This window comes from Mytilus galloprovincialis, chromosome 2 (assembly GCF_965363235.1).
Source record: "Mytilus galloprovincialis chromosome 2, xbMytGall1.hap1.1, whole genome shotgun sequence".
NCBI classification, from domain to species: Eukaryota; Metazoa; Mollusca; class Bivalvia; order Mytilida; family Mytilidae; genus Mytilus; species Mytilus galloprovincialis.
In genome coordinates, this window is record NC_134839.1 from 88096199 (window position 1) to 88123710 (window position 27512).

The 27512-nt window shown below is 30.9% G+C and overlaps 1 protein-coding gene across 1 annotated transcript in view; it reads left to right on the forward strand.

The window, feature by feature from the left end:
• LOC143064753 (ceramide synthase 6-like) overlaps positions 1-26830 on the forward strand; it is a 48850-nt gene extending 22020 nt beyond the window's left edge. Inside the window, exons 3-10 of the mRNA XM_076237825.1 lie at positions 2685-2791; positions 3965-4022; positions 5257-5307; positions 6190-6282; positions 7417-7545; positions 8153-8259; positions 9324-9483; positions 26476-26830. Coding sequence (XP_076093940.1) covers positions 2685-2791; positions 3965-4022; positions 5257-5307; positions 6190-6282; positions 7417-7545; positions 8153-8259; positions 9324-9483; positions 26476-26688 — 918 coding nt within the window. The 3' untranslated portion in view covers positions 26689-26830. The remainder of the gene's footprint in view (positions 1-2684; positions 2792-3964; positions 4023-5256; positions 5308-6189; positions 6283-7416; positions 7546-8152; positions 8260-9323; positions 9484-26475) is intronic.
• Positions 26831-27512: the final 682 nt, after the last annotated feature.

A 27512-nucleotide genomic window follows, 5' to 3' on the forward strand; every position in this document is an offset into this window, starting at 1 on the left:
TTTAATGTTATAAACTGCATCAGTAGAATTCGTAAATACTTATTAAAAGTGTTTTAGGAAATACAAAACATGAATATAAAGTGAAGCCTTGTTTCTTCTAGAACTCGAAAAAACATACAAATCTTTGTTTAGGAATCAATTGACTAAGCTGCATGATCCAGGTGTAACTCAACATCACTAAATTATGTTCACTTCTATTGAAAAATTTTATTCATTGAATTTCAATTCCCAAGATTAACATACATGTATCTTTTTGTCATCTCATAATTGATGATCAAGGTATGAATTGGTGAACAAAGGAATTGTTTTGTTGTGAGTTATGCATCAAATTAGACTTGAAATAAGCTTGATTTTTTAACTAAAAAACACTTGCTATCATTAAGCATTGTTATCACAAGTAGAATGTGCGCTTTTGTAGATTCCATTACATTAAATGAATAGGAAAATAAGGTGGTCCCTGTATACTGTTTTTTTAACACCAGAAAACTGGGGTGTACACTGAATTAGAATACAGGGAATACCCCACTTTTCTTGACTTGAGCCTTACCTGTTGAATTTTATACAAATTCAATATAGAAAACCATATCAAGGAATAAAATAAAATAATTTGCCTACCTACCTACCCATACCCTAACAACCTCAGTCGGGTGAGGGGAAACAAAGATATTTTTAATGTTGGCCTCATACGAATTTGTAAATGAGACAAAAACTAAAACTTATTAAAAGTCATATAAACTATATACATATGGTCTTTTGAACACTATATCTAATCTTGGTTTACTAATGAGCTTATAAACTCTAAAGGTTTACAATAAATAAAGTCAATGATATTAATCCAGGAAAAGTGTTAAATGTTTTGGTTCCAAAAGGTTATTCCTGACCAAGTTCAAGGTTAAATACCAAGCTTAACTAAGTAGACAAATTTGGTCTTGTTTATTTAATTGTCATAAATAAATAGGATAACTAGGGCAGATTATCCCTATGAAGTATTATTTTAAATCTCATCTGGCCAATTTCTCAGTTCAAAGCAGCTATTTATATATATACCATAGTATTGAGGTTAAGGAGATATGAAAAACCATGCTGACCAGCATTAATGCTTTGTATTGATATTTGTTTGTTGATGTATTTCCCACACATACAATAATGAATCTTTTTAAGTGATTAGTATTCTTCATAAAGGCAGTGCTCTTTATAATTGGAAGAAATTTATTAATTGGATACATGCATGAGAGTTCAACATGCAAATGACTCCTAATAAGGCTTTCGTTGAATATAGTGCTTCTGAATAAAAATATATAATTGTTGTGTGAGAAGTATCCAAACAAATTAAGTAGTCTATTGGGGAAATAATTTGCTTTTATGAACAATAATATGTAGTTAGCCTGAACTATTTTGTCAGAAATTCAATTACATTTTTGTCTGTCGCTAGCCAGCTGTCTTCATTATTGAGCACTATTAATGTTTGATGACAGGCTAAGAATTACTCATGTTTGTTTTAACATGTTATTACTGTGATTTGTTAGATAGGCAGAAATGAAATAGTCAATGAACAAATGCATTTAAGGTTTGCATAATTTTGATATTTGAATGTCTTTTTCTATTATTATTTTATTGTCTCCATGGAGATGATAAAAGTTAAAAGGTTAATTTGCTCTCAATTTTTAAGATAAACATGATCTCGAACAAATGCACAATGCTTTTATTTTTAGAAATATAAAAAAAGAAATGTATTTCAAACAAAATATGTAACTGGAAGAAAATCTTAAAATAATCTGTTTCCTTAGGTTATTCTTATACATGTATCCTTCAAACATGCAACTCTCAGTACACATATGTATTCTAAATTTTCATTATTACAGCACTACCATTTTGGGTCGTGGCACTATATTATTAGCCCTTTCTGTTATTCTGCCATTCTGCAACAAACAGTTATACTGACCTTTTTCTAAGCTTTCACATATTGAGCTGATTCTAGTATGTGAGTTTACTATGCTGAGTGACAGATCAAGTGTATATTTTGTTCCATGCTACTGATTTTGCGAAAATTACAGACTTCCAAAATTTCTACTCAAAATGGCTTCTAGCTTTTTTTTGGGCAAATTGGGCCATTAGAAAGCACATATCTATTTTTTTCATACATGAATCCTTGGTATTTTGTAATATTTTTAGGTCACCTCCACAAAGTTTAGGCTCTGTTTTAGTATTTTAATTGTCTTGTGTGAACACTGTTAGCTAGTTGAGAAAGCAACTATCATTCAATTGTGCAGATGATACCATACATCTTGAAGACATTTATATCATGTGTCCTTTAAGCTTGATAAGATGGAGCTCGAGGTAACTGGTCACAATATTAATTCTCATAATTCAGCAGCAATTTTTAGGGTTTTAGTTCCATTTGTTATTGCAATGATAAGGTGTATTTGTTCATGGTACAAAATATAATGTTTGACACACTTGACAACAAAAAGAGCTCTTTATTGCTGATCTCCATCTCAAAGTCATAGTCAGGCAGTCTTCAATAACCAAGGGTAACCATGTGGTTCCCTAGCCAAAAATGTAGTCCGGCTTTTCATGTATAAAGTTAGTCCCTTATCACTGGCAAGTCTTAAGACATTTAGTGTGTGTGATATTTTTTTGTATACATTTGAAGTTTAAGAGTTATTATTGTTTGTTTCTTTCAGCAATTATCTAAACAAACAGATTTGTCAGTAAGACAGATAGAAAGATGGTTTCGTGTTCGAAGAAATCAAGACCGTCCCAGTATGATGTGTCGCTTCACAGAGGCAGCGTAAGTTATAATATATTTTATGACCATGCTTTGCATTTCAAATCACTGGTTGTGAATCTACAATCTAAAGTTATCTTTTCTAGTCAGGGATTCAGATGCATCTAGTAGATAGGCATCAAATTAGAATAAAGTTTTAAAGGAGCAATGCCTGTTGTATTCCTAGTACTGGTATAAATAAAGGCAACAGTAGTATACCGCTGTTCAAAACACATACATCGATAACAAACTGTGGGAAAACGCATTAAATATAAGAGAACAACGACACAACATTAAAATGTAACACACACAGAAACGAACAAAGCCTATCCGGTATGTGTCCATAAAGTGAGATTGGGAAACCTGGAGTCTAAATGGGTACTTTTAAAAAAATATTCTTCTCTGAAGCTGTGGTCACACCTTACAGGATGGCACGAACGGACGCCTAAATGATGAAAATAAAAGTTGTCCGTTGACAAAATTGTTATCAGTTGGAAGTCCTTTGATATTCTGGCCAAATAAAACGGATGCGTAACGAATGCATTACAGACACACACCGGATATGCAACGTACGAGGAAACGGAAACATACTGGACAGAACGGATATCGAACTTTCCAACGGATGAGTACTGCATAAAAGCGATGGACAAGATATACGGAAAAATTAAAGGCGACAATAATAATACATGTAAATTGCATAAATATTAAAAAAGTTTGTGTGTAATTGGTGTTGGTTTGTTCTTCAAAATGCCACCAAAGGGTAGTGTCTGCCCGTTCGGCATCCGTTCCAGCTATCCGTTCAGGTGTGACTAAGGCTTTAGACAGCAAGCCAATTTTTTTGTGGCTTAATCTTTTGTATACCAACATGTATGAAAATAAGAGATAGCAGTTTCTGCAAATACAAGACCAACAAATTTTCACATCGACCTTCAGATTCATAGTCTTAGAGATCCTAATAACAAGCATGCTTAAAAGAAATTTTGAGAACTCGCTGTATAGCCTTCAACATGAGCAAAAATCATTCCATAAAATTAGCTAACAAAGGCGTCAATGTGACAAAACCTTAAACAAATCTTGAACAGTTACAGATTAAATAAGCCACCAGAATCATGTTTTGAAAAATGAATGACTAACAAGTAAAGGAGACAGCAACCATTAGTCAGTTTATATTAATATTTTCATAAATTTCTCTTGCAGATGGAGGTTTACCTTCTATTTTAGTATCTTTATGTATGGTTTATGGGTTTTATGGGATGTAAGTACGACATTAACATTAAGATATTTAAAACCACAGATTTATGAAACAACCAATGAAAAATAAATAGCATGAGGCTCTTTTTACAAAAAAATTTTTTTTTTACTAAAATGGATCATATATTATACTGAAATGTTTCTAATTCATGACTTATGATTGTTTTTACTAATAGGATTTTTGGTCAAGAGTGTGTTTGTACTATGATGCCTCATGTGAGGCCTTATAATTAATATAAAGTTCTTACGTTTCCAAAGGTTTGAAGGCAATAGGTGCTGTAGAATGTTGATATGCACTGTCCAATTGATCAGTCAAGGGTCTAACTTAAATAAGTTATTAGAGAAAAATAACATGCATATGTTATTTCAGACACTTTCATGAGTTGTCTACTCTTTTTTCCTTAGTCTGTAATAACATATGTTTGTTATCAGTTAAATATATCATAAATATTTTATCTTTAATGAGCACTTGGGAATTCTTAAGACTTTGCGCAGTAGCTTAATATATTACCTTGATAACTAATTTTCTAATTCCAGTAATACAATTTTGATAAACCATGGTAAATCAATGAGACAAGGCTTTTAAGGGCAAACTTAGCTGTAATAACAAGGCTTTGTTATTACAAGCATGAAACTTACTATATGAGAGTAAATGAGACACTTGGAATCTTGCGCAGTGCCTCATTACAAGCTCTGATCATCATTTCTTACAATGAATTGAAATATTTTGTTATGCAGTCAGAGTAAAGCCTTTAAAGAGATATAGAGAAGCTGTAATAACACCCTTTTGTTATTGCAGGAATATATTTTCTGTAATAACATAGGTGTATTTTGCATGATTGGTAAACTATGAGCTGTTATATCTTTGAAAAGATTAGTATACTTAAAGAAAATTATAATATCAATAGAACTTGAGAAAAATTTAACAAAATAAAGGTTGTATATTTTCTCTTTGAAACATGTAACATACATATGTTATCACAGTTTTTTGATATTTTAGCCCACAATAACAACATGTATATTATTTTTCTCTAATAACTTATTTAAGTTAGACCCTTGACTGTTGATTATGCAAACATTTCAACCTATTATCAAGCGGTATTTTGTGAGTACCTCGATATTAGTGTAGTGGTGAGAACATTATTTTAATCCTATCAAGAGCCATATGAAGCAATTTATTAATTAGATTTGTCATAAAAAATGGGGATACTCATGTCAAAATTATTTATATTTTGCAGAAAGAATGGTTTGCAGATTCTACTTATTGCTGGAAAGGATATCCTTATCATGTAAGTATTGTTATGTCCTCTGCTGTAGCTTATTGAGTTTTGGGGATTTTATTCATAAAAAAGGGGTGATTTTCAAGTTTTCAGACAATATCTCTTTAAACAGTCCAGTCAATCTAGCATAAATTTGACCCTAACCTTACAGTAATTGCAACAAAAGATATTGAAGTTTTAATCTTTAGCAAATACATGAAATATACACAGAAAAAAGTCCCACAAAATATAACTTAACCCTTTACTCCATGGAGATTTTTTTTAAAAATACTTGATTCGCATAGGATTTTTTCAATAAAAAACAAATTATCAGGTTTAAAGTATTAATGCATTACAAAAACAAGTATTTCATCAATGAAATTCAAGTCAGATGTTCTCATGAATTTTCTTTTCATATTAGATACAATTTTTTTAAAGTTTGATGCAGACATTTGTAGTCAAAGCCTTTCAACTGAAGTACTACACAGGCGTCAAAAGGCGTCATTATGGAGTAAAGGGGGTGGTGTCAAAAAGCGTCATTATGGAGGAAAGGGTTAAGGAAGAGTAAAAGATCGCAGATTTGCATTGAAATAAGAGATAACTCTGCAAGAAAGGGCAGAAATATCAATAAAAATTAATAAAAAATTATAGCTTTGTTTACTGATTTATATTAATTAAGATATCATACCTTGAGTTTGCATAAATTTCTGATATGACATTGAGAAACCTACATCCTGTTCTCTGATACTCTAAATTATGAGCAGGTGCATGGTTAGCACAGCATCAGAAGCATTCTTGTTACTAGTTCAACACAATAATTCCTTGTAAAAAAGACTCTTCTTGGAAGATTTGACAGAAAACTTTCAAACTCTGTAGTATTGTTGTTAATATCAAGTGTATTTATGATTTCAGTATCTGTCCTCTGGAATATATTGGTATTATCAAATAGAGATGTCCTTTTACTGGTCATTACTGTTTTCACAGTTTTTTGATGTAAAAAGAAAAGTAAGTATTCTATTGTATTTATCAGACATAGATACATCCGTCTTTAACATTTTTATAAGTAACTTAAAAACGTCATAGTGTTAAAATCAAGAATGGAAATATGTCAAAGATACAACAACCCAACCAAAGAGCAGATAACAGCTGAAGGCTACCAATGGGTCTTCAACACAGTGAGAAAATCAGTGACCTCAGCTGGCCTCTAAAATAAAATGTGTACTAGTTCAGTGAAAATTGACTTCATACTAAACTCCAAAACATATAAATGAACATAAATTAAAAAACACAAGACTTACAGAGACCAGAGGCTTTTAACTTGGGGAGTTGCAAAAATGTTGCAGGCTCAAACATGTTTTGTGAGATCTAAATACTTCCCCATACCTTTAGCCAATGTAGCCAAGAAATACAGCAATATACACAGTAAAACTCACTTGAAAATATTGTAAATTTAGTGAGTCGATGATATTCATATAAAATTTAGAATGGAAATTGGGAATATGTCAAAGAGACAACAACCTGACCTAAGATCAGATAACATATGTCCATACACGGAACATGTTGTTCAAATTTTAATTGACCAAGTTTGCGAGTTTTACTGCTGAAGATTGCAGGTTTTCTCAAGTCAATCTGGCTTCCTCCACAAATAAAAACTGATCGCCACTATATAGTCGATAGTGCTGAAAATGGTATTAAAAACCAGCAAGCAATCAATCAATCCATTACAGTGATAAATAACAAGGATTATTTTCACCTTACATTGATAGGCATAAATGTACACAACAGCCTTAGCTGTATTGATATATGAGGAGTACATTCACAACATGTCTAGAATGGGAAGGATTAAGAATAGGATTTGAATATCTTTTTATCTTGATATATATTTGATTGATTGTGTTGTAGAATTCTTAACTCATTAGTGCAAATGCCACATCTTAATTTACTTTTTAATTGGCATGAATTCATATCTAAAGAAAAAAACACACTGTGTTATAAATTTGCAAAAGATTTGTTATGTATTAATGCCTTTTTAATTGCTTGCAAATGCATTTGATTTCACAAAGTCATTCAATATTTGAAAACTACATGTAATTTAAATAGATATCACGTGTATATTGGTTATTATTTGTGTGATTACAGGATTTTTGGGAAATGTTTTTTCACCATCTAGCTACCATATTTTTACTGACTTTTTCATGGAGTTTAAATTTTACACGAGTTGGAACTCTAGTTTTAGTGATACATGATGCAGTAGACTTTTGGTTAGAGGTAAGTTTGCTTTTAAGTTCTAGTTTGGATATAAAATATCATACTTGATGCTTATTCAAAGAAAGACACATTTTGTGTCTATTGAAATTTTCAACATTATATTCATCATCTATTGCATAACACTTCTTAAACAAGTACCTTACTCTATAAAACTTTCTTATGAAATCTTTCTTACATAAAGTCATTGTGCATACCGGTAACTTTATTATATTCTTTAATTTGAAAAAATTGTGGTGTACACAGATAAGCCTGGAGTTTGTCACATCTATATAAATGTATATGATAGGGTGTATCAATTTGTGAGGTGTTAGTATCTGTACTGCAGGGCATAGTTTATGAGGATCTCACATAGACTTGCTTTGTGTTTAATTGCAGGAAACAGCAAGCATTCTGGAGAAAATTGATTTTGAAAAAGTCAAAAAAAAAAAAAATAGATCAGCCTGAAATTTCAATGTTTGTTTATCCAGTGTACAGCTTTTGGATTTTTAAATGTGTGCAATATTTTCTGAAATATCAATCCATATGTTTTGAATTCCTAATTACTAAGAAACATTTACCATGATTATACAAGCCCAATGAGAATAAAGTTTAATTTATATATTTTCAGATTGCAAAGTGTGCAAAGTATGCTGGATTCCAGAAATTATGTGATGCTGGTTTTGCCATCATGGGTATAGTTTGGTTTGTCACAAGATTAGTTATATACCCTTTCAAGTAAGTTAAACCCTTCAGGAACTATCTGGGATTTCCCTTTAGCGCATTATAATATACAAATTGACAAGTCTTTGGGTGCCTTATTTTGATCACTTTGTCTGTCTGTCTGCTTTTCTATCTTTTATATTTAGTCAAGTTTGCACCATCATCTGCATGGAAAATGAAAAGTTTTCAAAATCATCCTTTTAGTCCTCATATTTGTGTAAATATCATTATGTTATATTTTTACTGTTCTGGTGTTTATAATGGCTGAACCATATGATTCATCAGTATGTTCCATTTCCTACTCTCAAAAACACAAACATTTTTATCTAGCTTTTATAGTTAAAGAGGAGATGCAGACACAAGCAATTGACAAATTGAGAATATGACCTTGACTTTTGTCCTTGACCTTATTCCAGATAGATTGCTTTAATAAACTATATGACAAAAGAAGATGTGGCATGATTGCCAATGAGACAACTCTCCACAAGAGACCAAAATGACACAGAAATTAACAACTAAAGGTCACCAAACAGCCTTCAACAATGATCAAAGCCCATACCGCATAGTCAGCTATAAATGGCCCCGAAATGACAATGTAAAACAATTCAAAGGAGAAAACTAACGGCCTAATTTATGTACAAAAAATGAACAAAAAACAAATATGTAACACATAAACAAACGGCAACCACTGAATTGCAGGCTCCTGACTTGGGACAGGCACATACATCCCAGCAACAAAAAAACACTAGGTACAAATCTGACAGTACTCGCAGTTAACTGGCAGCTAGTTCAAAGCCACTAACAACTAATAAAAAAATCAAGCATCTAAGACTTAATTTTCAATCAGTACACATCCAACATCCAATGGATTTAGTGTAAAGAAGTCATAAACAAATATGTGTATATGTATATAACATACAAGTAATATTTAGTTTGCTTTTAATTTACTGATAACAAAATCAATATTTATACCAATAAAAGCACTATTCAATGATCTTATTACAGTGTTGAATTGCTTATTTTGAGTTAACCATTTTTATTAGCTGTTAAAGACTATTATTATTGATCCTTCTTTATAGGGTATTAAAGACATCTTGGTTTGAGTGCAAGGAGATCGTTGGAATTTATCCGTCATTATATGTTTTTAATGCAATGTTGCTGGTTCTACTTATACTGCATGTATACTGGTTCAAGCTAATAGTGATTGTAGCATACAGAGCTATTTTTAAAAGTCACGAGGTAATTATTCATTATTTTTCCTTAAGCTTTTTATGGTTGCACTTTTTATGCCCCTGCTGTAGCACTAACATCAAGTACAAATTTGGGTAGTGTCACTTTTACAGTTCTTGAGGTATGTCCCTTTATTTCATTGTATGCAAGTGGGGGCATGATCTGTGTCCCATGGACCCATTCCCTATTTATTCAAAATGCAATCTTTTCAGTGTTTAGGCCTGCCAACAAGTCAATAGTGCCCTATACCAATGACTTTGTCTGTCTGTCTGTCCATCTGTCCATCAGCACTTCTATTTTGATCATATGTCAAGATTTTCTTGACCTTTTTCAATATTTGTTTTCCCTAAACCTATACTGGAGGTGTCTCATTTTTTTCTATTTAGGAGAAAGAGAAAAATTGAGATTAAAATATTGTGTTTTTTTTTTAAATTATAATTTACAATTTTCATATTGATATGATTTGAATTCCCAAATTGATTTCCTTTGTCAATTTGTGGATTTTTGACAACTGTAAAAAAAATTAGGAAAACATCTAGTTTTTGTTGAACCATATTGTGCTAGGATTAAGGAAAGCTAATAGATAGTTAATAAAATGTGGCAAAATAGGTTTCAATTCTTTTACTCAAGTTTACCTCAACCAAATGTTATGAAACATACACACAATACTGATAACCACAAAAAAACAGACCAAGGATGAATTTGGGTGGTGTTAATTTTAGCTTTCTAGAGTCATGCCTTTTTCAAATTGAAAAATTGATGATTTTTTCTTTCATTCCCTTACTTAGTGTGCCTCAATCAAATAAAAACCAAAGATCAGTTTTCCTCAACCAGATGTTATGAAACTTCTTCAAAATGCCTATTACATGTACCTCAAAACTCAGATCAGGTTCAAATTTGGGTTGCATCACTTTTACTAAACTTGAGTTATGTTCCTTTATAACTTTATATGTATGCAGGGGCACCATCTGTGTCCATGGTTTCCTATTTATGTAAAACATGTTTGATATATAATTTGGGTTGATTTCATGTTAAATTGAACTGTATTAAGTTCAAGGTAATACAGCATTTGAAAATTGAATGGGACAAGGATTTATAAACTGCTTGCAATTTTAATGTAAGGATTGGAGACCTGTGACAGAGTCTTATAGCTATAGTCACAATTGGATATTTAATCATTTCCAGGTGTAGTTTAGACCAAATATATGAGTCTTTTTTTTTAATGAACTATATATTGCACATTTTTGTAACATGATTATAAAACAGAAAATAATTCATACCAAAAAACAACAATTATCGATCATAATGATTTGTTTTAGTAGTTTAAAAGTAAATACTTGAATATGAACCGCAACTTGATAATTTGAAGAAATTTAATTGTTTATAATCAAATCAATACATCCAGATTACGTTCAGAACTGTACATGTTGTAAGATGCTCTATTTCTGTGAAATTTGAAATTTTAAGTTATTGAAACCATTTTAAAAGTTGTAAGCTTTGCCTTCCACAAATTTGCATTCCTTATTTTACAAAAAAAAAAAAAGAGAACAAACTCTTGTTGTTGATGCAAATCACTGATCCTTTGTAACAAAATTACCAAAATAGCAAGAAATGACAGTGGAAATCTTCCGACTGGAAATTTTTTGACTAGGTTAACAGGACAACTGAACTGTTGTTATCCTTGACTAAGATGAGCTATGCAGGCTTGACATTGGAATTGTTGAAAATGACAATGATATATAGGTCTATTCACTATTTTTTACAATTTTATTTTGGAAAGAAATACTTTTGATATTGACATGCAGGGTTTCGTCCTTGTGAGAGTTCTTCTATCATTAAATTTTAATTGTACACTTGATACCTGATTTTCTTAGAAGATAGTTCATTTCATGAAAGAAAATAAAAGATAGTTCATTTCATGAAAGAAGATTAGTAGGTATTTTCAGATTTCAAAGGTCACTTTTTGCTTCATAATATTGTTTACTTACGCTAATTCTTCAAATAATGGTCATGTGTTTAAATCTGGGGCCAGGTAAATCTTAAGACTTAAAATTGGTATTTGCTGCTTCTGTGCTAAGCATGCCACATTAAGGAATATGAGCAAAGACTGAATGGTGGAGTCAGTATAAAGTGTTGGTGTGGGTTGCCATGCTTTTCTGTGGACTGTTTCCTTGTACATACTGTTAAAATCCTACATAACTTTAGGGGGTTAGTCTTGTACAAAACAGGTGAATAGTATGTTGCATATAAATATTCTCCTGAATTTGCATTTTATTTGCAGCTAAACATTAAACAGCAATCCTTCGTCAACACCCCAAATAACCCAAACTTTGTTCACTAATCTTTTAAAGCTATCTTTTGATCTTGCAGAGGATACAGGATAAGAATTTCAATTTCCAGGTTATTGCCTTGTGTCTGTATGGCTTACATGTACAGTGTAACTTGAGTTACAGTTTTAGAGTTACACAAACATTATTGATAACTAAAATAGCAAAGGGGAACTAACTTCTTTTATATTTCTGCAGATTGCTTCTGTCAAGATGACTGAAGCATCCTGAGGATATAACAAACCATCTAAAAAATTGAAATTTGCTGACATATTTCACTTTTAATTGATTGACTGTTGACTGTTTAATATTTCACTTTTATGAAGGAGATGCTATAGCAACTTCAAGAAATACAGTGTTAGGGGAAATAATTCTTTCATAGAAAGTGTTCCATTAAACATGATTAGGTTTAAAATATACCATAATAGAAGATTTAAAAAAGGGGAAGTAACTGGAAATTACTTCCAACTGTGTTTGACAATTCAAAGAAACAAATATTAACATGGTAACCTAAGCCTTAGGTAACACACATTAAGGTACAGTATGTTGTTCAATTGCTAAGCTGCGAAGTGAAGCCATTTAAAGTATTCTCCTGAGGTAAATCACCAGTTAGTAATTTTGATATTATTTCTAAAAGGAAGGGAGTCAGAAAAACAGTTCATTCTATGTAAGTAGAAGAGTGGTTACTTCACCTTTCATCCAGAACAGTATGCCATTTTTTTTATGCTGAGTTCCAACATTTCAACATGATCAAAGATTGCAGACTTGCTGATTACATTACTACTTCCACTGTCATATTTCACTTTTAACAATTCAAGCATGTGCCATAAACCACTATTGTCAATAATTGTTTTAAATTGCTATATGATCACTCTTTACCTTCAGTAATAAATTTAATTGATCCTCAATACCTATGACAAAAAATTGATAAAATGAACTGTCCTATTACGACATTAACACCTTCACTTCAGTCATGGTGCATTAACTTTGAATGTTTTGCATATTACTCAAGTATTGCCATTTTAACTTCAACAATTCCATTATATTATACAAGTTACAGAAAGGCAAGACATACCTCTGTTTCAACAGTTTATTTTTAAATGGGACTTAAATGCAACACTTTACTAGAGTGACTAAGCATGTTGATTGATATGTTGCCTAACATCATTTTACTGTGTGCAATGTATGTGCCAATGCAGTGATACAATGAAATCTGTATATATCTATTTGATTCTGGGAAAAGCACCTTTAATGGCTTTATCAAAAGCATGAAATGAAAGTTATTGTAACCAATGTGACAGAGCAACAATTTCATATACATACCCTGGTAAGTTGTCTCAGTAATAATCTTAATCACTAAAGGATTATTAACTGTTGTAGGAAGATGATTTTATGCTCATAAAGGTCCACCCTATTACCAAGTTATAAGATTATCATTTACTTGATATCTAAAATCTTAGATCAGAGGCTATAGACTTGACCAAGGTTACTGAAGGATAAAACAAACTGAGAGTGACCTTATTTTGGAGAGATTCTATTTCTGTGGATTCTTTACATGGATTGAGGAAAAATTGTACTTTCTTGGAGATTTGATTTCATGGTTTTTACAAAGTCTGCATTTTAGCCATTAGAAAAATTTATAGATTGTTGCATTTTAAATTTGTGGTGTACTGAAACTAGTGAAATCCTCGAAAATGATCTACTTTTGCTAATGGTACTTATATTTCCTAATATACATTGTGACACAAAGTTATATAATTGTAGGTCACTGAAAATTTGAGAACTGATTTTGTCTGTTAAAGTTTGTTTAGCTTGAGAGCCATTCTGTAGTGATGCATAGCAATAACTTCTGTCTTCTGCCAAATTGGTGTCTGAGTTGGTGTCTGAGTTACACTATTTTAATCCACAGTTCTATGAAAATGCCTGGACAGAACTCGTCCAAAACTCAAGGACACAAAAGTGTGCACCAGCTATTTCATTTTATTTTTAAGTAATCTTGCTGTTTCTAATCCCATCAAACACAGACTTTACCATTTCTTCTTATATCAGTTTATTTTGCCAAAACTTTAAAATTGCAAGAAATAAACCATTATTACAAAGAATCTTCTACTAGACACTGTGTAAAATCGTCTAGATCTCCTTATCTGTTTAAAGTTGTACACTTGATATTTTGATTTTTAATCTGAGTGAATTTTTATTTTTCTATACTGAAATGTAGACTTCACCAATTCTGCTTATGGTATTAGGAAACCTTATAGAAAAGACAATGTATGCCTCTTTTGAAAAATTGAAAGATATCTTGTTTTTAGCTCACCTGTCCCGAAGGGACAAGTGAGCTTATGCCATCACTTGGCGTCCGTCGTCGTCCGTCGTCTGTCGTCTGTCGTCGTAAACTATTTCAAGAATCTTCTCCTCTGAAACTACTGGGCCAAATACTTTCAAACTTTAACCGAATGTTCCTTAGGGTATCTAATTTATAAATTGTATCCGAAGTTTTGATCTATCAACAAACATGGTCGCCATTGCTAAAAATAGAACATAGGGGTCAAATGCAGTTTTTGGCTTATAACTCAAAAACCAAAGCATTTAGAGCAAATCTGACATGGGGTAATATTGTTTATCAGGTCAAGATCTATCTGCCCTGAAATTTTCAGATGAATCAGACAACCCGTTGTTGGGTTGCTGCACCTGAATTGGTAATTTTAAGGAAATTTTGCTGTTTTTGGTTATTATCTTGAATATTATTATAGATAGAGATAAACTGTAAACAGGAATAATGTTCAGCAAAGTAAGATTTACAAATAAGTCAACATGACGGAAATGGTCAGTTGACCCTTTTAGGAGTTATTGCCCTTTATAGTCAATTTTTAACCATTTTTCGTAAATCTTAGTAATCTTTTACAAAAATCTTCTCCTCTGAAACTACTGGGCCAAATACTTCCAAACTTTAATTGAATGTTCCTTAGGGTATCTAGTTTGTAAATTGTATCCGAAGTTATGATCTATCAACAAACATGGTCGCCATTGCTAAAAATAGAACATAGGGGTCAAATGCAGTTTTTGGCTTATAACTCAAAAACCAAAGCATTTAGAGCAAATCTGACATGGGGTAATATTGTTTATCAGGTCAAGATCTATCTGCCCTGAAATTTTCAGATGAATCCGACAACCCGTTGTTGGGTTGCTGCCCCTGAATTGGTAATTTTAAGGAAATTTTGCTGTTTTTGGTTATTATCTTGAATATTATTATAGATAGAGATAAACTGTAAACAGGAATAATGTTCAGCAAAGTAAGATTTACAAATAAGTCAACATGACGGAAATGGTCAGTTGACCCCTTTAGGAGTTATTGCCCTTTATAGTCAATTTTTAACCATTTTTCGTAAATCTTAGTAATCTTTTACAAAAATCTTCTCCTCTGAAACTACTGGGCCAAATACTTCCAAACTTTAACTGAATGTTCCTTAGGGTATCTAGTTTGTAAATTGTATCCGAAGTTGTGATCTATCAACAAACATGGTCGCCATTGCTAAAAATAGAACATAGGGGTCAAATGCAGTTTTTGGCTTATAACTCAAAAACCAAAGCATTTAGAGCAAATCTGACATGGGGATAATATTGTTTATCAGGTCAAGATCTATCTGCCCTGAAATTTTCAGATGAATCAGACAACCTGTTGTTGGGTTACTGCCCCTGAATTGGTAATTTTAAAGAAATTTTGCTGTTTTTGGTTATTATCTTGAATATTATTATAGATAGAGATAAACTGTAAACAGCAATAATGTTCAGCAAAGTAAGATTTACAAATAAGTCAACATGACGGAAATGGTCAGTTGACCCTTTTAGGAGTTATTGCCCTTTATAGTCAATTTTTAACCATTTTTCGTAAATCTTAGTAATCTTTTACAAAAATCTTCTCCTCTGAAACTACTGGGCCAAATACTTCCAAACTTTAACTGAACGTTCCTTAGGGTATCTAGTTTGTAAATTGTATCCGAAGTTATGATCTATCAACAAACATGGTCGCCATTGCTAAAAATAGAACATAGGGGTCAAATGCAGTTTTTGGCTTATAACTCAAAAACCAAAGCATTTAGAGCAAATCTGACGTTGGGTAATATTGTTTATCAGGTCAAGATCTATCTGCCCTGAAATTTTCAGATGAATCAGACAACCTGTTGTTGGGTTGCTGCCCCTGAATTGATAATTTTAAGGAAATTTTGCTGTTTTTGTTTATTATCTTGAATATAATTATAGATAGAAATAAACTGTAAACAGCAATAATGTTCAGCAAAGTAAGATCTTCAATTAAGACTATTTGACCAAAATTGTCAATTGACCCCTTAAGGAGTTATTGCCCTTTAAAGACTTTTTTCACAATTTGTTCATCATGTTGACTTACTTTAAAAAATCTTCTCCTTTGAAACTGCTGTATCAATTTCAGCCAAACTTAGGCTAAATGAGTTTCAGAGTATCTAGTATAAATTTTATATTTTATTTCCTTGTATGTCAAGAAACATAGCTCCTATGGCTAAAATAGAACATAGGAGAAAATGATTATTTTTTTTGGCTTTTGAAGAAAATAGGACGATCCAAAAAACATTTAAATAAATTGAAAAGCCAAAATAATCATTGATGAGAGATTTAACCAAAAGAATTAAGGTGAGCGATTCAGGCTCTTGAGAGCCTCTTGTTTATTGGAAGCTAATGCGTTAGTATCTTTCCCGTAAATTTCCTGTGTCACAATTCTCATGTTGTTATGTCAGTAAGAATTGATTGTTTGATGATGTTGTTTTATGGCAATTGACATCGGGTCAAACATTGTAACTCATTCATAAAAAAAATAATCTTGAGATTGGTTTGATAAACTCCCCTTGGTGTATTTTAATGTAGCTAGGGGTCTAAATTCCATAGAATTTTTAAATGATTTGTCAAAATGTAGTTTATATCATACTTTTTTTTTTAAATATATAAATAATAAATTAGGTCACCAGACTCATTTTCATGGTACACAATAAAATAGCATATATTTCCTAATACATTCTTTTGTAAAAAAAAAATACCTTATTTGAATTATCTCCCTTTGCATTTGAGTTGTCTCCCCTTACATGGCAAACTTGAAAAAAATTGAATCTCACATTTGTAGATATCTTTAAACATGTCATTTTCTGTATTAACTTGAAAAAACTAACAAATAAATCACATACTCTTGAAATTTGCACATTTTATTAACGATCTAGACCGATTGTTATCTGGTATTTTAAAATCCAAGATGGGAGTAAGACACCCAAGCTACCTTAAAAATCTTTTTATATTGAAATCAATGAAATACTTGCCATGATTTAGATGCCTCCCTATGTCAGCATTTGAGAATGTTAATGTACAATCATTTGTTAAAACATATGACATGATCAGTTAATATAAGAACTGTTATGTCAGTGTAAAAGTGTGTGTTAGAACTAAATGTTTAGTTGAGGTACTACTAATGTTTGTTTTGATCAGTTGATAATTGATTGTTATTTTTATTTGCAGGACAATCAGGTGAGATAGAGAGTAATATACCTACCTATCTCACTCACCCACATTTAAACTGAGCACTCAAAATTCTACGTAATAGTCGACTGCAGTGTTATATTAATCAAGTCTCTTTACATATTTACAATAGTTTTAATATTATAGAGTCTTTTTATAATTTAGAATTAGTAAAATTTAGTAAAAAGTTTTTGAATAATATGGGTGAGAAGATATTTAAGGGATCATTCATACATTGAAATCATATGGCATGTCAAGTTACTCATTATTTTTATATTGACTTATTCTAGATATGATTACATTTTTTAACAAAATCTGTCTAAATTAATCACATTTTTTTACACTTCAGACTGCTTATATAAACTAATCATACAAAATACCAAAAAATTTATTTCTAAAAAAAATTCTTGGTGTCATGAAATAATCTGCAAGTAAATTCTAATACTATAAATTATTGGTATTTGGTGCTTTTCCGCAAACAACATAGCATTTATGAGTAAGGACAAAGAATGGTCAGCAAAACAGCCTTTATATTCCTATTAAATGAACATGTTCTTGTTCGGAGATGCAAGTAATATTGGCCACTGTACAATAAACCTCAAATCATCTATACATGTAATACTTTATGGCAGTATTTTTATGAAAGAGATGGATAAATATATGTTTAACATGATTGTGAATTTGACAGTTACTGTGGATTCATTTATTTTCATGGGTACCAAATTTGTTGAGGAAAAATGGTATTTTTTTGTGGATATTTGATTTCATGGATTGCCAAAGTCTGCATACAAGCCTAGGCCACAATTAAAAATATTTCAGTTTGCCCAAACCCGACCCATGATGACTGGGTGTGGGTAGGTAGGTAGGCAAATTCTTTTTTTTTTTTTTTTTTTTTATCAGAATTTGCATGAAAATATTAAAAGATCTTATAACAGTATATCTTTATTTTCTGGTCAAACCTTTGTAGAGACAACCAAAGGCCATAGATTTAAAACCTCTATAAATAAATTAGTCTAAATATGATTTGTATCCTGAGATGTTTATAATCCTGACAATTGCTAACTGTGTGAAAGGGCTGGTGGATTTATGAAGTGATTTCAACAGTTCCATCAACACGATGTTTGTGTAAAAAAAATATCAGCTGATTTAATATATAATGATTAAATTTGTTTTCAGTTTTTAAATCCTATTTCTATTAAAATAGATTAAATGTCCTAAAATATTTATATGAATTATTATCTATCATCCTTAGTGTCTTTTTTATGTTTTGAAAAAAAAAAAATATTTTACATTATCACACAGGTAAACTAATTTGGCTATAAATAGATCAAAGCATGTTCTGTAGAATCTCCAAACTAAAAACGTATTTGTTATAATTTTATTTCTTTAAATAATCAAGTTTAATTTTTGAAAATAATCATTGTTGATAAAATATAATTACAAAAAGTTAACGTTTTCTGAAGACTATTTATTTTTAGGTCATGGTTCTAGAGGCTTCCTCACAAATTTGTATAAAAATCCAATATGGCGTCAATAACATGTTTTTACTTTTGCACATGTGAAAAAAATATTTCTGACAAAAGTCAGATTTCTCTTGTCAAAAAGGATTTATATTTATATTGCAATAAATTATTCAGAAGGAGTTACATTCAGTTAAGATTATATTTCTGATTCTGTGAGCAATTATAGTTTTATCAAATTCTCCCAAACAGCAACGTACTGATCTTGTCTAATGAGACTTGTAAATTTGAACTATTTGAATAAAAGGGCATCTAATTTACATGATAAAGGAAGATTATAGTAGTTAAAGACAACAATTTATCAAGAAATAATTCCTTTTTATTCAGTAAAAACAAAATCTTCTTGCAAGATTGTAAATTCGCAACTTCCGGATCCATTTCCTGTCAGAATAACATTGAAAATATTCGATTGCACATGGTTTTGAACAAATCTACCTGAATATTCTAATCAGATATTCGATAACACGATGAAATTAACATTGAGCATATAGGTAAGGGTTTGGTAGTACAGACAACTACAGCGTAAAAAAAATGGGCCACTTCACATGTTTTACTTCTTTACGTTCGTTAAATCAGAAGATAAAAACAGAGAACATCGAATATCGATTAACTGTGTCTCTTATACGCTTTCTTTTAATCTTATTCACAGTTACTTTCAAACGCAAAGACGACAAACATTAAGTTTTGTACGATGACGGAGCGGACCCCAAAAAAATCCGAAAAAAAAAAAATTCTTCAAAAAAACGTCAAAAAAGAATTTGAGTCGGCGGGTTTATTTTGGGTCGGTCGCGTTTGGGCAAACATACAATCTTTTTATTTTGGCCCTATAAACAAAAAACTAACATTTGTTTGATTTCTTGGTTAGCCTTTACCAAAACTGGTATCCCTCAAATGATAACGAATCCACAGTATATGAATGTAAAAGATTTTGATAGTCTTGATACACAATATCTTAGTTTCACTGGTGGTAAGCAGATGGTTGTAGATGGGAGACAACTCTAGGGATAAGTTTTTCTTTTTCAATTTTCGTGCAGTAAAAGGTTTATTTGAGCCAAACCACTTGTCCCATACATACTATTCGGCAGTTCGGTGATATTGAAACCAAATTTGATGCATTAAAACATTCCAATTTCTGAAAATAGTCATTCAAAAATTCCAGCATGATGGTCGTAACTAAAAAAACAAAAATGTTAAGGATGGTCGTAACTCTGTTTTAAATAAGACCTAATAAGGCAAGTTTAAAGTTTTAAACGTGTCTTTTCTTTTATGCATATATTATACGATGCATTTCTGAAGATTTTTTAAAATTTTTACATACATAGTATATTAAAGCAATTTCAATCCGTGTAACACTTATCAATTCAAAATTTTATACAAAGTTTTCAAATATTAGTTTTGTGGGTATTTTGATTTAAAATTCTATTTTTAACCAGATTTTTGTGTCAAAAATGTCGGTTATTGATTTGGACATGTACGGCAGTTGGGCAGGCGTCAACCAAATGTTGTCCGTGCATTTACTCATGAACCATTCAACCAAAGCTTATAAAATTTTAATATGTTGTTACTGACAACAAAATGAATGTCAAGATCAATATTGACGATTTTGACTTTTACTGTTCAGGAGTTATGGTTCTTGAAAGATTGAAAAATGGTATGTCCAGTCGTGTCCGTGCATTTACTCATGAATCATTCAACCAAAGCTTTTAAAATTTTGATTTGTTGTTACTGACAAAAAAATGAAGGTCAAGTTCAATAATGACGATTTTGAATTTTACCGTTTAGGAGTTTTGGTTCTTGAAAGATTACAAAATGGCCTTTCCAGTCGTGTCCGTGCATTTACACATGAACTGTTGAACCAAAGCTTCCCAAATTTTAATATGTTGTTACTGATGACAAAATGGAGGTCAAGTTAAATAATGACTATTTTGACCGTTCAGGAGTTATGGTTCTTGAAAGATCGAAAAATGGTGTTTACATTCACGTTGTTGCATTTACTCATGAACCAATCAACTTAAGCTTTTCAAGTTTTAATATGTTGATACTGATGACAAAATGGAGGTCAAATTTGATATTGACGATTTACACTTTCACCATTCATCAGTTATGGTTCTTGTGATATTGCCAGGACACAAATAAATGTTAATACATCCAGTTTGCTGTCGTTGTGACAGCCTCTTGTTTTTAAATGACTTTTGTTATATGAATATATTATATTATATATTTGAGAAGTTGTTTTCACCAAATAATAAAAACTGAAATGGGCGAAAAGAGGGGTACCTGTAAAGTGTGAAACGGAAGAAAATTGGAACAAATGGAATGAAACAGTACAAAATGAAATGAAATGAACAGTCATATATAGTTCAGCTATTTACCTTTTGGTTAATTTTATACATTATATTTTCAGTATATAACTATTTACCTTTTGGTTAATTTTATACATTATATTTTCAGTATATAACTATTTACCTTTTGGTTAATTTTATACATTATATTTTCAGTATATAACTATTTACCTTTTGGTTAATTTTATACATTATATTTTCAGTATATAACTATTTACCTTTTGGTTAATTTTATACATTATATTTTCAGTATATAACTATTTACCTTTTGGTTAATTTTATACATTATATTTTCAGTATATAATATATACTGAAAATATAATGTATAAAATTAACCAAAAGGTAAATAGTTGAATTAATGTAAGCAGTAAGATTCATTAACAATGTAAATTTCTCAAAATAGGAGAATTCATTTTAAAACAAGAAACACAGCTCTGGTTGTGATAATTCTTAGATAGAAATAAAAAGCACGAAATGTATCAAATCATTTTTTAATTACAAAATTAATGATATTAAGAAAAGGCTTTTTTTTTTAATAAATTGGACATCACATGAAATAACAGTATCCTGTTTCTTTTTCTTTAGATTTTGCATCTATTGAAAAGATAAACATTTTTAAAACTTTTTGAGAATGTACCTACAAGGTGGATTTTTTTTAATCTACCATTCAAGATTGATACATTGAGTCGAAAGTTTATCAGTAAGGATTCAAAATAAGCTAAAAGTATTGATAGGTTATGACGGTCAGTATTGAGACTAACCCATACCCACGAATTCACATGGCCGTACCTGATTTAAAGAACACACCCTTTATTTTTAGCCTGGATTTTTAGAAGTCTTGTTGTTTGGCAAAATCAAGCTGATAAAGTGCATAGTTATGTCCAATGACAAAGTCCATGAGTAGCTTGTAGCCATTCATACAATATAAACATATAACATACACATAATTTTCAACCTGCATACCAGGGTATGCATGTGATAGTTGCCGCAGTACATTTAGTTCTATCTAAGTCCTTGTAATATTATCCTAGCTACAAGCTTAAGCCTGGCTACAAACAAGTATTTTATTTTTCTCTTGAATTCAAAGCATGTAGCAGTGTAAAATATATATCAACAATATTCCTACTTTTGAGGTTAATACAATGTTCATTGCAACACCGTTGATTCAGTTTCCATTCCGAACCAATACTCAAAACTAATATCAATGATATACCGCTATATATAATCGTTATGTAATCTTTGAAAAATAAAGACAACAAGTTAAAAAATCCAGGACTCCGAAGTGCATTTGTGGATTTAATTTCCTCATGAATGACCAAAAGCTGAATATTTAAAGGCCAATAGTTTATAAGAACTGCAATAGCTGGTTAAAAGTTAAAGATGATTGTTCAGATTTGTACGTTTCATTATTTCAACTAAACATGATTGCAGATAATGAAAAATCGTAAATAAAAAATAAAACTGAAATTAAATATGAGGGAATACACATGCATTTAATAATTTTATGCCTTAACGTAAGGTAAAAAATATATTGATACTCAACCCTAACATACTTTTTGGCTTAATGCGAGTTGATTAGTTTTCACTGTTGCCCCTAAATGATGAGCGTTTGGAATACATCAGAACTGTGTATTTTTGATAATCCTTTAGCTTAATTTCTGCATACATTATCAGAGTAACAAATAATATATTTTGTAGCAAACATATATGACATCTGAGTTGATTACTTTTACTTTTAGAATACATCAATAAAAGTGTGTCTTAATACTCAAGTTACAGTCACCTTTCAAAGTTACAACCATCTTGTGTCGGTTACGACCATCATCCAAAATACTATACTTGAATTTAAGACCATCACACATTTAAAGTTATGACCATCAAGCTCGAATTTTTGATTGACTATTTTACTAAAATTTGAATGGTTTTATCTATCAAATTTGATTTCAATATCAACGCACTCATGACAAGGATATATGAGACAAGCGGTTTTGCTCAAATTAACTTTTTACTGCACAAAAATCGAAAAAGAAAAACTTATCCCTAGAGTTGTCTCCCATCTCCAGATGGTTGTAACTTTTAGTTACGACCATCCGCTTACCACCAGTGAGTTTGTATTGTCCATGGCTTTGAATACTAATAATACATATATGAATATGTGAAGAAGGAACAATCATGACCCATTTTAATTTAGCTCTTCTTATATAATAATTATAAATCACTTGTATATTGTGTCTTGAAATGTATAACTCTGCATCATAAATAATGGGTAACTGTGTACAAGAAAGAAATGGGGCCATCTTTAACAACTTCTTACCTCCTATCCATAATTTCTTTATTTGCTTTTTTTATTATTATTATTGATGATGGTCAACGTACATAATTTAGTTCACTAAATATGGAGCAACTGACAACAGATAATTCCTGTACTAGTAGGAGATACTTGAATATTTGCCAGCCATTTTTGGGGGGACTTGTATGAACCCCAGCAAGGCTAAAAAAGACTGGTATGCATCAGATCACTCTAGATCTATTCTCTATGAAGGCAATTACTTAAATCAATGCCTTTCTTTTGTTAAATGAATTTTAAGTTGATCATATTTGTGTTGACCTTTGTCACAAAACACAAAAGGTCATTACTCTAAGATTTCTAGTTCTTTAGATCTGGGCCTAATGCAAAATGCATTAAATCAAGTTCAATTTGACCAAATTTCAGTGACCACCTTCGTCAATGAGCATGATGCATAAACCAACAAAAGGTGATTCTTCTCTGACTATTGGCAAAAACAAATATGCAAAACCTTGCATTTTTCAGGTGTCAAACTATATTTGAAAAGTCATATGGATTTACAGTACACATGTATATAAATGATCCCTTTCTTTTCTTCTTCCTCTACTATTAGTGACTCAGTTTGAATGTACAAATTGTATTTAAGATAATACAGTATTTGCCAAATGTTTCATATTGTATTGTTCTATATATACCAGAAGATATCTCAGATTTTTAATGGTTGAATTTACCATGTTAACTATGGATGCTAGTAGAATTGGACATTTATGTTGCTAAATGAGATATATATTTTAACCTGTGGCCGAATCTGTAATTTCTAATTACAAAAGTTGTTTTACAAGTTGTTACTGCAGATATTTATTTAGCACATTTCTAGCTTTAGTTATCGTTCACTTTTAACATTTTCATTTTGTCATCTGAAATTACTAAGCCAAAATGAACTATATATGTCATGGAATACTGTTTAGATGGTCTTTTGATTCCCTATTTATCTCTGATTGAACAGTAGTCCATATGTTTCTGATATACATGTATATATGCAAATTACCAGTTATAGTCTTTTTACCCAATATAGTATCTAAAAAAGCATAATAGATGGACTGAATCTTTTAACAGCAAAAATGTGGTCAGTAACACAAGATCTTCAAAAAAGTTAGTTTAACTCCATGCTGAAGTTGTCGAGCCTAGAATACATACGAAATCTATTTTTTCCTTCTGCTTATCTTAAAAACATTCATTGATAGACATAAGCAGAAGCAAGACAAGATTTTGTCTAAAACTGTATATGTAACACCTATTTTCTTGTTGCATTGCATCATTATATTCCTTAATGCTCGGTGAGTGAATGATACATTCTTCTGGATATTGTGCTGGTGTTTCGTCTGTTATAGTGTAATGAATATTAACAAATCTAATACATGAGTTTTGTTCCAACTGATTATTTTTTAACTTATAATGAAACTTGAACTTTCTAATGAGTTAAGGCTCCAAATTGACAAATAATAAGTTTTACATGCACAAAATGTGTAGATTTTTTTTGCATTAGGATATTAGGATCATTTTTAAGTATGTGGAAAATAAAATATTATGAATGTTGATGGAAATTTAGGTGGGAAATTAGTATTCATTTAATTTTCTTAATTACAAATAGCATTCATATAATTTTCTTAATTATAAATAAATAAAAAAATGCATATTTTGACACTTTTTTGGTCAGAAATATTGTTAATGCGTGCTTATACCAAATAGGTTTTGACATGAATGGTGTTGTTCATATAGATAAACATCAGTTTGTATTTGGAGAGAATCCAAATTTAAGTTGAATTGTAATAGCAGTAGTGTCACTACTTGTTACATTTTGTTTTAGTGTGAAAATTTAGCTTAATAATCCAGTTATAGAAACTAATCCTTTCACAGTCAGAATGTCACATTTTGTTTAATGTAAATGGATGAAAGTGCTAAAGTAGAGGCACTGACCTAGAGGTATATAAAAAAGTTATATGTTCTTCATGCAAGAAGTGTAAATCTCTAGGCATGCCAAGAACAAAAGCCTTAAACAAATATTGTAAAAAGACTATTGTTTTATAAGTCTATGTAGTTGTAAATATTATATCAGTTTAGATATTATGAAACATTCGACCAAAATTAATACGAAGCCTGTCAGGTTTTGAAATGATTCTGGCATTTTGACTCCATTGCTGATCTCAGAAGCAGGTATAGATACAATGCCACTTGGTCGGTCATTCCATCTTTTTGACAGATCTTTTCCTCTTTTCAATGAATGAATTTATATTTGGTCTCCAGATTGATTTTGTTGAGTTATAGGATATAGAGAAAGCAAACAAAGTATTTGCTGTTCAACCACTTCCTGTTTACTGATTGTTTAAATAATTTCAGGGCGCATTTAAAGATTTGGCAAATGTTTTCTTGTCTTCAGTGAAAGGGAATGATCACTTATCCTTCAGTATACATGTTGCCTCTGACAATCAATTGTATGCAGCTATACAGGTTCGGACAAAGCATTTGTCTTGTCTGATTTTAACATTACAAATAATATAGATAATTTTAGTGATAGTTTAGGTTAGTTTTGATTTAGTTAGTAATTGCATGAATTTCTTCCAACAATAACACATGGGGAATCATTGTCTCATTTTTTTGTGTGTGTATAGCTAAGTTTTGATTATGGCTTGAAATCATTTTCACTCCAATTAACTGAAGTTTTATGGAACTATGGCTTTTAAACAGAAACTTCATGAATAGTGTTCCTATCCTGACTTCCATAATAGTTCTGCTGCTAAATAACAAATGCATGTGTGATTCATTCCATCATGAGTACCCTAGACTTCTTCAGTGCCTCCAGAAACTGACCTTGGATGCTTTTCTCTATGCATTAACACTGGTTTGTATGGTCAATTTTAGAACAGTTAGTTGTAAATTTTTGCCAATACATTGTATTTCTTTTTTTAAATTCTGTGTATTATTTCTGTTTACAGGAAATCACAGATATACGGAGCTCTACAGAAGAAGAAGTTAGTGAAGAAGCAGAAGCTGATAGTAATAATACAGCTTCCTCTAATCATATAGCCAATCATTATGATGGAAAGAAAGCTTCCAAACTTTTGTCCAGAAATACAACTTCAAAGGCATCAGTTGATGACTGTTTACCCACCGACCAATCATCAGCCTGTAATCATACTGATAAGTGATACTCAGTGCCTAAATAAAGGTTGTGAAAAACCTTGTCAATGACTGGATGACATCATAACAAATATGAGTCTGAACGTCAAGTTTATATAATTCCAGCTGGAGATAAATCCAATGTTATAATTGTAGAATATCCAACGACAAATTTGTATATAATAATAATGAGATTGCTACATTGTAAATATCTTCAGATTAGTCATTTGAAACAGCACTAATGTCATTTAATTTAAGAAACATTGTCTTTTATTATTTTAAGATTGTGAAGAAATAATTTTTTATCATGATGTATACCTGTTTCATTTTGCCTTAATGCTTATTTACTTTCATGAAATCAGCATTACTGCTTTAGTAAATCTTAAAAACAAAAAACAAATCCCAAATTGTTTGATAGATTAAGTGAAACACCGTCACATAAGTCTATTATAGTCCCCTTTGTTTAAAGAAACAGCATGAGCTTTAATTAATGACCATTCAAGTGTTAATATTTATAAAGTTTCCTCTAAAATATCTATTTCATATGAACATTAATAGGTAGAAAACTGCATAAGTTTGTTTTAAAATCACTTCATTTGGCAAATAAAGGTAAACATGGACACAAGAAGCTATATATTTTCAAACATTAAAGGAATGATGCTTTTGAGACCATCCTCAGAAAATCCTCAATTCCATGCAAGCTGATTGGATGTCACTTGTGGTAATGGCACCTCATATCCTGATGTTGATTTTTGTCGAGCCTGCAACTTTTGTTGCAGAAAGCTCGACATAGGGATAGTGATCCGGCTGCAGCGGCGTTAGCTAACTTTCTAAAAGCTTTATATTTTAGAAG